The 13,371-nt window shown below is 48.2% G+C and overlaps 2 protein-coding genes across 2 annotated transcripts; both read right to left on the bottom strand.

Moving 5' to 3' along the window:
• Positions 1-534: 534 nt before the first annotated feature.
• F5891DRAFT_1049724 (uncharacterized protein) lies at positions 535-1,917 on the bottom strand. Its single transcript, XM_041362424.1, has 12 exons — positions 1,884-1,917; positions 1,724-1,820; positions 1,629-1,660; positions 1,540-1,570; positions 1,446-1,478; positions 1,323-1,399; positions 1,218-1,263; positions 1,079-1,160; positions 890-965; positions 785-831; positions 708-727; positions 535-647 (listed from the first exon to the last, which is right to left on the bottom strand). Coding segments are annotated over exons 2-10 (393 nt in total). The 5' UTR covers positions 1,725-1,820; positions 1,884-1,917; the 3' UTR covers positions 535-647; positions 708-727; positions 785-816.
• A 4,335-nt stretch (positions 1,918-6,252) lies between these two features.
• On the bottom strand, positions 6,253-10,169 carry F5891DRAFT_1243127 (uncharacterized protein; the record flags this gene model as incomplete). Its single annotated transcript, XM_041369759.1, has 8 exons — positions 6,253-6,807; positions 6,867-8,722; positions 8,777-8,903; positions 8,947-9,171; positions 9,230-9,362; positions 9,418-9,515; positions 9,563-9,702; positions 9,757-10,169. The coding sequence occupies 8 exons, from the start codon at positions 10,167-10,169 to the stop codon at positions 6,410-6,412; spliced, it is 3,390 nt and encodes a 1,129-aa protein (XP_041222782.1). The 3' UTR covers positions 6,253-6,409.
• Between the last annotated feature and the right edge of the window lie 3,202 nt (positions 10,170-13,371).

The raw sequence follows: 13,371 nt of genomic DNA, 5'->3' as shown, positions 1-13,371 counted from the left end.
TCAACGGAACAGGATGCAGAGTGACTGTTGAGTCAACGGTGAAGAAAACAGGATGAAGAGGGAATCGCCAGATATGAGGCGTATCTCGTAGGAGATGGACGTGGACTCCAATCATGTGAATGATTGAGGTGATGCGGATAGCTACTTTACCAAGTGTAAATCCTCGTGCGCTACGTCCCCCTTGAACTGCATCCTTAAGTACGAAAAGATGAATGATCATCTGAATATTCGGACTCCATAGAGAGAACCGTAGCAGAGGCACAAGGAATTCGAACTTGGGTGTCGAGACCGTGGTCCATCGAATTGCAACGTGCCAGCACATCAAGCGGCATCCCGTTTTCACGGTGTTTCTTAGCAATTTCCTCCAGTTCCCTTGCATATGATCTTTCAGAAGTTCTCGGCTTATGGCAATCATTCTATAAATGATAGCATCTTGTAGTTTAAAAGAGTCCAAAAGATACTACATGCACGGACCACCAACAACGCCGAATAAGTCACAGATAAGACGTTACACTGTACGGTCTGCAGGTAACATGTCGGACATGGAAATACATACGAGGGCGTCGGGATGGTGCGCGTGCCAGTAGTTATGCCAGAGATGGAGGTGCATGCGCGTGGCGAGTATTGCAAGGATAAAGACCTGAAAACTATAGGGTTTTGGGGGGTGTTGTAAGTAGAAATTCGCAACGGAAGTTGGAAGTGCATACCGTTCGAGGAAGTTTGCGGTCTGGGCGTGCTAAACATTAACGGTGTAATCATATTGAAGGGTATATGGTTCACTCACAACATAGGAAAACAGCACTGGCGTGAGGACGTTCATGGCTGAGAGAACTTTCGGAACAACAATCATCACTGATAAGCACAGAAACATATCCAAACCCTGACTCACACAAACTGCATGCGTAGTAAAACATATTGTGCTGCACCAGGATGGCGCCCAGAGGGCCCCTGGCTGTCCGCCAGCTCTGTATGACCCGTATGAGTGCGAGGAAGAACAATCCTGGGGAGAGCGCTGGTCAGTGCATGTCTGTAATGTATGTTTCCAGTTCCGGGAGACATACCTAGTGCAAATACAAACGAGGGAAGAAATGGCATGGAGAAATAAATAATGCGCATGTTCCAGGAGCAGCCTACGGTTCCTGAGATCGTGCTAGTCGTGGCTGTGAAAGTGGAGTGAACATGGGCGAATAGTAGTGGGCGAAGGTGAGAGTACAAACCATCAGAAGTGGCAAACCAAAAGCCGATGAATGATACAGTGATAGCCTGAGTGATCCATCAACAATGAACATTACAAGGTGTGGCCGAGGTAGCATGTGACTCACAAAGAGGGCGGACAGCATGGCTACGAGTACAATTCGATTTTTGTTCCAAAGCGCGTATGTTCTGAGTATAAAAATACCTGAATGAATCAGACAACGAGCATGTCGGAGGGGAAAGGGAGATACATTCAGAGAAAGTGAGTGATACCACCCCAAGACCTGTCAGAGGAAAGAGCAGAGCTCGGCTAGGAAGCGCAGGCAACATATACCGTGCACGCACATGAGTAAATATTCATCAACATCCAGCATTTCTGGCGAATTCACGCAGTCAGCGTCATTCACCAGCGGGCAAGTCCGCTGCACGCTCACAGCATCAGCATCCTTGTTTGGGGCAAAGATCACTGAAGGACAACATGTCAGTTTATTATCATTGGGATGTGTAGTGCTGCTTGAAATCAACGCACTATATAGGTCCGCAGCGACGAGGGAAAAGGGGACGTATCGTGCAATGATATAAAGAGCTTTGACCTTAGTCCAACGCGATCGAAGTAGGAATGTCCACTTTGAACAGCATGGTATCAGTACTCGAAGCGAGGCGCATAGCGGGACAAGTGCATGACTTACCTCTTCCTGAAGTGAACTAATGTAATCATAGGTCTGTATAAACAGGATCAACGGCAGATGGGAATGGATTGGGACAAGCCCACCCAAATTGTAACCAGCGTAACTGAGTTGTTAAGTTAGAACGAAGGGAGGGAGAAGCAGCTCAGACCGCACGCACCGCATGTATACTGGTGGTCGGGCATGATGAGTATCTGTTAATATCTTGCCCTCGTATCACGACGTACTGCCAAGTAATGCAAATTCCAGGCCATTGCGACTTGGATATCATCAGCCGAAGGCTCCATCTGCTCTCGTTCGAGTGGCAAAGAAATAGGTTTCGCGCATACATGATACAGCTTTTCTTATCTCTGTGAATGAGCCTGAGAACATGGCCGTTAGTTAGACCTAGTCCTATATATGATTAGATTTGATCGACACAAAGTTGAGTTGGACGCTCGCATGTGCCCATTGTGTCGGTCCTTGAGTCCTGTTTTTGAAGTTTGAAACACCATCAGTCCTTGAAAAACACAGCCACCTTGGAGGGACTCACGTTTATACAGGCTTTGATCAACCCGGCCGCTTCCGACGTACACTTCTTTCGCAGATGGCTTTGATATGTGGCGAAGGATACCAGCTTTCATTCTTGCATGAAAAATTGACACACACCTGAGGGAAATCAACCGTTCCAATAAGGAGTTGATACTAGCTGAAGCAGGACGCAATTTCAGGCTCGCTCGCTCGATGAGCACATACGCGTCGTCTAGAAGATACAGGCGCTCGTTCTTACATGGAAGATTGGCACATACTAGACGACAGTCAACCATTTCAAGAAGCTGGTGTTAATAGTGGAAACACGACGCAAATTCGTCCAAGTTTGAATGTGAGTGACACCAGGACCTTTTCCCAATCATAATCCTTTGTAACACAATCAGTAAATGTCCTTTCCTCTACAAGGTCAAATATAATGCTCGATAGCAAAATTACGCTGGTTCTTGTGATTATGTACTATATATCGTCATATATACCTTTCTCAAACCTTCACCGGTTCACTGATGCGAAGTGTAGATTTGCTGATGCTATACTAAAAGAACGAAAAAGATTGCCGACGTTGACACGTCGTCTGGATTCTCCGTTTGGTGGCGCTCGCACCTCGAGCTGCCTCATTCATCGGCCGTAGTCCCATTCTCCCCTTCGGCTCTTCCTCTCTCGGCCTTTCCGTCCTCAGGTTCATCGGCTCTCAACATAAACGTGAGTCCCTTCTAAGGTGACTGTGTGTTCCGAGGACTGATGGTGTTTCAAACTTCGAAAACAGGAATTAAGGACCGACGCAATGGGCACATGTGAGCGTCCAAATCAACTTTGTGTCGATCAAATCTAATTATATAGGATCCCTAGTTCTAAATTGAGTACTCTATATGTTCTCAGGCTCGTTCATAAGAGATAAGAAATGTTGTATGATGTGTGCGCGAAACCTATTTCTTTGCCACTCGAGAAAACAGATGGATCCTTCGGCTGAGGATGTCCAAGTTGCAACTGCCTGGAATCTGCATTACTTAGCGGTATGTCGCTTCCATAATACGAGGGCAATACATTAACCCCTCGTTCTAACTCAACAACTCAGTGACGCTGGCTACATTTTGGGTAGGCTTGTCCGAATCTATTCCCGTTTGCCATTAAACCTGTTTATCTAGACCTATGATTCTGGAGAAGGTAAACACGCTGATATGACCTAGCAGGTAAGAGTAGTCTCAGTCTCTGGGAACAGAACTCTATATTGACAAAACGTGTACCTAGCAGGTAAGAGTACTACGTCGCGTCAGCGTTTGTATACGAATAGCTAATGGTATAGGTACTCACGTCTCAGTCTCTGGGAACAGAACTGAGACGCTCGTGTGCGTGGGCGCTAGGCTTTATACTGTAAGTGATTTCTTATCGAGAATATTAGAATAAAACATTGATACTGTGCAGCTTTCGGTCCCGACGTCACATCCTCCTCGTGCCTGCCTTTCTGCCCTTGCGCTCGCATCATCTACTCGTCACGGCGTGCCTTGCCTTCGGTTTCATCAGCGTCGTTCTCGGAGGATTCGGTCGACGACGACAATGATTACATTAGTTTACTTCATGAAGAGGTAAGTCATACACTTGTTCCACTATACGCCTCGCTTTGGATACTAATACTATGCTGTTCAAAGTGGACATTCCTACTTCGGTCACACTGCATTAAGCTAAAAGCCCTCTATATCATTGCACGATATGTCTCCTTTTTCTTCATTGCCACGGACCTATATAGTGCATTCATTCCAAGCGATGAGCATACATCCCTACGATAATGAACTGACATGTTATACCTCAGTGATCTTCGCTCCGAACGAGAACCCCAATGTATGTGAGCGTGCATCGGACTTACCCACCGATGAATGATGCTTACTGTATGAATTCGCCAGAAATGCCGGATGTCAATCAATATTTACTCATGTACGTGCACGGTATATGTGACTGCACTTCCTGGGTGAGGGCTGATATTTCCTCTCACAGGTTTTGGAGTGATGTCACTCACTTCCTTCGAATGTATCTTCCTTCCCCTCCCACATACACGTACTCTTTATCTAATTCATTCAGCCTTTTTTGTGCTCAGAACATATGCGCTTTGGAACACTCGCACGTGTCATATAGAGCTGGTGGACAGCCAGGAGCCCTCTACGCGCTATCCTGGTGAAGCATAATATGTTCTACTATGCATGTAGTCTATGTGAGTCAGGGTTTAGACGTGTTTCAGTGCTCATCGATGATGATTATTGTTCCGAAAGTTCTCTTAGCCGTGAATGTCCTCACGCCAGTGCTGTTTTCCTATGTTGCGAGTAAACCCCCATACCCTTCAGTATGATTGAATTGTTGATATCCCTCACACCCAGTCTTCTCCGTCCTCGAACAATATGCACTTCCAACCTCTGTTGAGAATTCCCGCTGACGATACCCCGAAAACCCTATAGTTTGCAGGTCCTTGTCCTTGCGATCCTGGCCACGCGCATGCATCTCAGTCTTTGGCATAGTGACCAGCACGTGTACGACTCTAATGTCCTCATATATTTCGATGTCCGACATGTCACCTGCAGACTGTATGGTATAACGTCTTATCATGTGGCTTATTTGACGTTGTTGGTGGAGTGAATTCTGCCTTTTTAGACTGCAAGATGACTGATCTGGGTGGCTTGGTTGCGACCATAACTTTTCGGAATGATTTTTTGTCAGGATAAAGAATTCGACGCAGGAGATAAACCGAAATCTGGATGGTATGATAGTACTGGCAGCGCCGCGTTGTCACTTTCTCGTCCTTCATAGACTATCGGGAGTCTGTTTCAGCTCTCAGTCTGAACCACCACATATAACTGCTAAACTGTCCCTTCAATATCACGTCGACCAGGGCAAGACTCGTGGTCATTTGGACACTGCAAGCAATTATGACATCGGATGTGTGAATACTGACATATGTGGCATTATTTGTCACTATATGCTACCACACGTTGTATGCATCGCCGTGGATATTCCTTCCCCTTGCATTCCATGCCGCAGATGTTTTATTGCGCCTATTCCGCTATCGAATCAAGGATGTTACCTTACTGCACAAGACGCTCACATGACTTTGGCACGAGATAGGTGAGTGTCATTCGATAAACTGTTTGACTTCAACCTTCATAGATCCGCGTTAATAGTTGTGACGAAGGCTAGCCAACATATCAGACTGTGTGTTTTCTTCTGCAACAAAATGTTTGAATTCCACGCCCTGACTATTCCCTCGGCACCACCTTCCTATTTGTGCCTCTCCTCATCCAGGTTAGTGCGTCAACAGCACAGATTAGTGTTGGCCCATACCACTACGTCCCTGCAGAGTGTATACGTATCCTTGTGAGTTGTGTTGTTTGTGCGGTTTGCATCTATCTCACATTCTTCCCTAGTTCCTGGTGTTGTACAGTATCTCAACTGGTATGATTTTCGACTGTTGACGATGCCAGATACCATCGTTTTTTGTTGCTTTTTAGTATCATACATTCAAGTGGTATTAATTCCTCATATCTGACCTCCTCCTACGACATCATTTGCTTGATTGTACAAGCTGTGGGAGGCGCATCAGCTGCGCACGCCGCCAACACGAAGACAAGCGCTTCGATGGTATGAACATCATCTATAATAACGCCTGTTTTCTGTTTCCTGCCAGCTACCATACCGGTGGCTCCCATTCTCTCACTTAAGATTCCACGGTGCAGAAAGGCTCGACGATGGAAACTTGAAGGATACCTGATAGGACTAGTAGGCTTGACTAGTCTAATTAATTTCCCACTAAGGACGCAAGGTGAGTCAAGCAGAAGACGAGGCTGTAAAAGAGTCGAGTACACAAGAACTTTAGTGAGCATTCTATTCGACGAAAAAACGACAAAGTATACAAAAATAAGATAGCTGGAGCGCAAGAGTATGATATCAAATTTATTTTCACAACAGATCGCAGATCAACAATGTGTAAATATGTACCAGGCGATAGGAATCCGACAGAACTACACACCAATATGAACGAAAACCATCCTCTGCTCCAGCGGCACTGTCGTCGTCACGGCGTGCGGAGCACGGTTCAGTGCCCAAGCCGCCTTCGCACAGTCCATCACACCTCCATCCTTCAAATCTGGGAACATATTCTCATAGAAGGCTTTGACGACATGTTTTGCGACAGAGTCGTCGACCTGCCACAGCGTGCCAATGACGCTCTTGAACCCTGAAAACTGAAGACCAGCTGCGAGGTGAATCGCTTCGTCGGGAGTCTCCTCATCCCCGACGGCGGTATGACATGCTGATAAGAATGCGAACTCGGCGTGCGGAATGTCTCTCTCCATTATATCGAGCAGCGTCAGATCTTCGTCTCTCATGATGAAATGCGAATTGTAACCTGCTTTGGGTCCTGCTTTCCGTGACAAGCTAGGTGCACCCAGATGTTCTGCTGCAGAGCTTCGAGCGTACCTGCTCGTGTGGTTGCATCGCCAGAAATAGTAGTGCGTTTGGCCGTCGCAGGGACGAGCTCATGGACAAGCTCGAGCTCGCTGTCGACGGCCAAGAGCGCCTTGCCTTTCCCTGCACCCGGTTGACCCTGTCCGATTGTCACGAAGGATGGAGTGACACGCTTCTTCATCGTCTGTCTAGATCTGACTAGATCCGAAAGTGTCGGGGTGTAAGAGCAGATGTAGAGATCCTCCAGGCATTGCTCCCTAGAGCCATCTGGGTTTGTTCGAAACGGGTGAGCTGCGTGGAGAGGAATAGATGTGAAAGCTGCAGTTGGACACAGCCAGGTTCGACAGTATTTCAGTTTCAGATTATGCCGGAGGACGTTGACGATGGGTAGCATTATCTCGTCCCATACTGTCCGCAAGAGGACTATTAGATCGTTTCGCGGCAATTTGGGGCCCATGGTAGATGCGTGTCGTATTGCCCTGGCGAAGCGGTCCTTGAGATTGGTCAGATCTGCGAGACGGACAGATGGCAAGGGAACATGATGGGGATCTCCTGATGTCGGGACGATGATGGCGTTGCACGAATATTCACTCGCAATGAGCATGATGACCGGGCCCTGGCGGGCTGCCGCTTGCAGGTCTGCATACAAAGGTGGGAGCAGGAACCGCGAGAACCCCCGAAGATCACGTATCTTAGCTACGGCAGCCTCCCATTGCCTTGTAATTCTCCTATACTCTGTTGCTGCCTGATCGGCAGCAGCTCTGTCAGTGGTGGGTGCAGAACTCTGGGCCGCACTGGAAACGAGTTTGCTCAGCTCCAAATAATTGTGTGCCAGCGCCGGATTCGCTGACTCAAGGTCTTCAACTGGCGTCCTGAGTCGGGAGGCCAGCGACCATTGCTGGCCACGGCCCTGCTCCACAAGTTCAACTGCATGCGGTAGATTGTCACAGCGGATGGCACATGGTGCTGCATCTGCTGGGAGCGTTCTGGCGTAATTGAAGGCAGCGGCAGCTTCGCGCCGTGAAGTTGCCGAAGACCGTGTGGCCAAATGAGCACCCAGAAGCTCAAAAAATGTCGAGTAGGCTTCCAGCGCGGATCCATGACCATGCTGCTCCGCTGCAACGGTCCAATAAAATGCGCCAATAATGCGTAGTGGGAACCCTTGAGTAGAATGTCTTGATGCGAGTCTGAAGTTCTCCATTGCAAGCGACAAATCAGGAGGGTCGTGTAGAATCCGGTAACGAGACAAATAGGCCTCATGCAGCCACGTGTAGCTGAAATGCATGCCCGGGTGCAGTGAAGACAGAGCCGCCAATGATTCTTGGCAAAGAGCAATGGCCTCCTCAACATCTTCATTCTTCTGAGCTTGCGTGAAACGAGAGCAGAGCACCGAGCTCAAACTGCAAAGAGTTAAATAACGCCTCGGATTGTCAAGCCGTTGTAACCAAAGGGATTCACGATACTGATCAATAGCTTCGTTGAGATCCTCGCTGACTTCCGATTTGTTATATCTGTTTTTGAGCGCGAGGGCAAGGTTGTGAAGTGTATTGTAACGACGTGGATGCCCAGGTGGGCACAACGTCGGGGACTCGCGATGGAGGCTGATAGCTCGGGTCATGTCTTCAATATTGCCGCGTTTGTTGAAACGGTCGACGAGGGCGCCCCCTAGGTTGCCCAATGACGAATAATGAAATTCGTGCCCAACAGGGCGCAAGTGCAGCGCTTCTTCATGTATAAAGATGGCCTCATCGAGATCATTAGGATTGCCTTGGTGCTCAAAGCGGGATACAAGTGAACAGGCCAAGTTGTTCAGGTAGGTATCACGGCCAGCACGTCCCTCGGGACAGAGACACGGTTTCACGACGAAGCTGTATGCTCGTGTCAAGATCATCGATGCTGCCGTGCTGATTAAAACGTGCTACAACTGCCTGTGCAAGCTTGTCGAGGGTTTTGGGACGAAGTCCATGGCCCAGAGGACAGAGCTCGAGGACGACTCTTCGAAGGTGGATGCCTTCATCGGATCCGTCTGTTGGAAGTTCGTTGCATCTGCTGATCACATAATCAACACCATTTTTCCCTCCCGCGAATCTACGAAGGTACGTGCCCTCTGGACAGAGGGGCAGTAGCTCATGATAGAGTTGGACCGCTTCGCAGATGTCTGCGGCAGTACTTTTCCTGGAGTGGCGCCAATTCAGCGATTCGGTGAGATTATATAGGGATAAGGGATGACCGGGATGGTGCTGCGGACGCAATGCAAGGGCGTCGCGGAAGAGGGAAGTGGTGGCATCGATGTCTACAACATCATTTCGGATGTAGCCTAAGATGCGGGCCCACGCGAGGTTGGTGAGAGCCGTTGCATGGTCTGGATGGCTGACCGGACACTGGTCCAGAACCAACTGAAAATGGTATAGCGTCGTCCAGGTGAGAGACTGTCTTACTCGTCACGTATGTGGCCAATTGTGCGTGGCCCGCATCTGTGTCTCGAGCAATCTTGCAGTCTACGAGGGACTATAGTTTGTGTTCCGTCAGCAAAGCTAACAGGACAGAGTCCGGGATCGCTTACATCAAATAGCGTGCCGTTTCGGTCGTCCCAAGCATGTACAACAGCAACCCTCAGTGTGATGGAAGGTTGGACACTGCGCACGGCTGGGAACGATAGATCTACGAGATATTAACATATGTCCATGAATGAGAAGCGAATCACTCACCAAATGAGTGATCTCCATGACCGAGTAGCTCATCCCACGACATTTCAAGTTCCCCGATTACCTCTCCACCGCCTAGCATTCGACCAAGCTCATAGGATGCCCTGATCTCTATCGACAATGCAGGCGAGACATTTGATGGTCTATAAACCAATCATCAGTTCTCGCATCACGTCAGAAGATCTCGTGGACTTTACAGAGTTACAGAATCCCCCCACGCTACAGATTCATCAGATGATAGAACACCGAGGGCCGATCTCCAGTGTCTCCTCGAGTCGACATTGATGGACACGTAAATGCCAGCGGGAATGCGCCAGGAGGGGACTCGAAGATTCTTTCCGCTGATGACTGTAGATAGAGTGTGAGGATCATGAAACAGATGCGAAGATAATATGGAGAGACTCGCCTTCAAGTCTGATATATTGGCTTTCTGAGCTACCGGGCATGATGTTGCGATGGAGCAAAATGACGAAGATCGAGGATGAGTAGAGTGGTGGACGGGATGAATGGGAAGGGAAGATGGGGGTAATGATATAGGGACTGCAGATAGAGTTCGGCTGAGTGGGAGATGAGGCCTAGGGTTCGGGTCACGCTGCAAGTGTGTTTCCATATTATCGGTGGATGTTCGGCACGATAGACGCTGGTATGATCGCATAAGCGCTGGGAATAGAGATCACCGACCGAGTGAGCAGAAGAATCCATGCTCTAGAGAATGGCCCAGAACTAGCAGAAGAATCTGTGCTAAAGTAGAGAATAGCATGAACAGTTCGCGGCGAAAGTGGTCTACCAACATTGAGAGGGACATGCGAGTCTCAGAGTGATTGCTGCTCCTGGACTTGTATCGTACTACTCAGTTAACACGCAAAGGCAGAATGTAGAATTGAGTATATTTTGTGAGGTAATGACAGGCAAAAAAAGTCTATATCGCTGGAAACGGCGCGCAAAGAAAAAACGAATGATTACATACGACTGGTCCAATTGAGCTGACAGTGCCATGGGGGAAGGATGACATTGCCTGCAGCGAGGAATAAGAAAGAATAAGGCGAGTAATAGTATTCTCGTTCGGCGAAGGATGATTGACGAACGAAGTATTGAGGAAGCTGTGACCGCTACCGAATTCACTCACAGCTGAGAGCTAACAAACAGGACCCTGCGGAAGAGGAATATCCATCATAGGTGGCACTGAATGAATAGGCTGACAGGTCCATAGTGTAGAGAAGCCTTGAAGGTGACGGGACCATACTTTGACCAAGGACATCGCTATTGACATTAGTGTGGCTTGAGACTGAAAAATGACATAGGTTACAAGAGCGGACCATTGCGGTGAGCATCTGAATGTGGGGCTTCGACGAGAGGGAGGTGTTGTGCTCGAGGTAAAGGTGATGTCAATGGAACGAGGTGCAGAGTGACTGTCGAGTCAATGGTGAAAGAGACAGAGTGAAGAGGGAATCACCAGATATGAGGCGTATCTCGCAGAGGATGGACGTGAACTCCAATCATGTAGACGTGCAGAGGACAAGGAACTTGCCGGTGTCGAGACCGTGGTCCATTGAATTGCAACATGCCGAAATATCCATCTCGTTCTCACGGTGTTTCTTTCATGCCTCGTGGTGTTGTTCCATCAGAATACAGCATGTGATATTCGACCTGCGCACGCAGTCCAGAATTCAAAGCAACGCGGCACTAAAAATCAGCATGCCATCAATTGGTTACATTGATACTATCGCACTACATTGATCAGAATCAGCTCCCCAATCATATCATAAACACATGGCTCGTGTGTTACTTGACCTCTCTTGCTGCGTTTCATTACCCACAAAATTCTTGGCACAGTTGAGTCAAGTTGCTGCTTGCATCAAGGTAAGTTTGATAGATGACGCAGTCATATGGCTGTCTGAAGTGCGACTGCGGTGCACCTGCCACCGGGAGATGGCATGGACACCCTGTTATTGTGCTCACCTTGTAAGTAAATAACAAGTGTTTCATCCAAGTTTCATCATTATGAACCCTAATAGTGATTGAGTACCAGGTCGAACGTAGCCTAATTTGGTTCACTACATTATGGGGCCAGTATACCAGCACAGTGACACGATTCGGACCTGCAGCATCAAGCTTCAAGCTTGACCATTTGAAGAGCCTGCAACCACCATTGAATGTGTTGCCGGTATTACGACATCCGACCACGAGTCTTTTGAAGCGCTGGGTATTGCTGCGTGTGCCTGCGATCGTGTTCTAAATTGTAGAGGAACTACAGGTGCGGAGTGGGAGAACGATAAACGATTTTGATTGGCTGACGCAACTCACAATTTCGGAAAGCTAGCCAAGATGATTTGCCATATTCGGCCTGGCCTTGAACGTTACAATGCGAAAGCTCCGATTCTCTACAGCTACTTTCATATCGATAGGACCGGACTTGATTTTGTTCCCTTCCGCTCTTGTTTACTTGTGGAACTCGACAAACAAAAGGGTCTCGCTGGTTACGATATCTGAGCGCGCGAAGTGACTCAGAATGGCAAGCTCGGAGTCCACTCGTTTGGAGTCACTTGACGCTCATATTAGTCACCGAGTTGCAACGACGTTCGTCTGTCACCTCTCGTGGCGCACGACTATCGAATACGAATTGACAATATTGTACTAACACGTGTACCACTAGACTAATGTCTTCACAATTGACAATGCTGATTCCTCCTCGTGGTGATGCAAGTTCAGTGTTACTCAGCCCCATGCTCCCGGCTTACTGGGCTAGCAACCTGGTCATTGGCACGACGGCTTTCTTGTCTACACAAATTTCGGCCATTTTTCTGCACACACCGCGCATACTATTTGGTGGGTGCAAAGACTGGTTTTTTGGTGCGTCGCAAGTTTTATTTTATTTTTTCTACACCCTTGCTTGAAACTCGCCGAGACCCGTATCTGCCCTTGTCAATTTGATGCTGCCACTCCCGTTCGTCGCGTTCGCCGTTTGCTTTGAAGCTAGCTTTTCGATATCCAGTATCTAATGTTCTAGTATTGTCTTAATTTTTCTAATCTATTGTTATCGATGACCGAGACTAAGTTGACGCCTTGACAAAGTCTTGCGGGATCGAGATATTGTGCGATTCCCGACCAGCCTTATCATGAAATCGCTGTAACAAGGATGATGCTCTATTGTCGATATGAAACCTCTGCGAATTTTGCGCAATCAGCAGTGTGGTTTAGCCACATCATTGTTAGTGAATGTCTCACACTGATGTGTAACAAACGCTTGCAGTCAAACAATGAATAGAAAACAATACGCCCACGCAGTTGATGTGGATCGTGTGTAGTCGATGTCCACACCTGCCAAAGGTATATAAGGTCACGAACATCTCACGAAAAACATCAGTTGCAAACTTACTCACCTCATACCTCTCTTCCCCGGCAATCGGCTCGAAAATGAACGCAATGACAGTCCTGTCAGGCATTACTATCGTTGCCATCGGTATCGGGCGTAGTGGTACGGAAGGATAGCATGCGCAGCTACCTCTGCGCAATACTCCTGCTTCTGGTCGACATTTAGATCCACTGTCTGCGTGTGTCATCGCAAGCCCAGTCCAGTCCTTCATTACCCTCGCTGGAACAATGGGAAGACATGTCTCGACCCAATATCCCAGCGAGGGTAGGTGGAGGAGCTGGGCACGATGGCAAGGATCTCGATGTTGCGTGCCACAGGCTCCTTGCAGGGAATGAGTAAGTGTGAACACCGGGACTGCGCTGTGACGTGCAGATAGTAGTTGATCTACTGTCAGCGTAAGCCGGACCGGTCCCGTCCTTCATTACCCTCGCTGGTAGTA

Source organism: Suillus fuscotomentosus (assembly GCF_016647785.1).
Source record: "Suillus fuscotomentosus strain FC203 chromosome Unknown F5891scaffold_48, whole genome shotgun sequence".
NCBI lineage: Eukaryota > Fungi > Basidiomycota > Agaricomycetes > Boletales > Suillaceae > Suillus > Suillus fuscotomentosus.
This window is presented reverse-complemented; position numbering and strand designations above follow the sequence as displayed.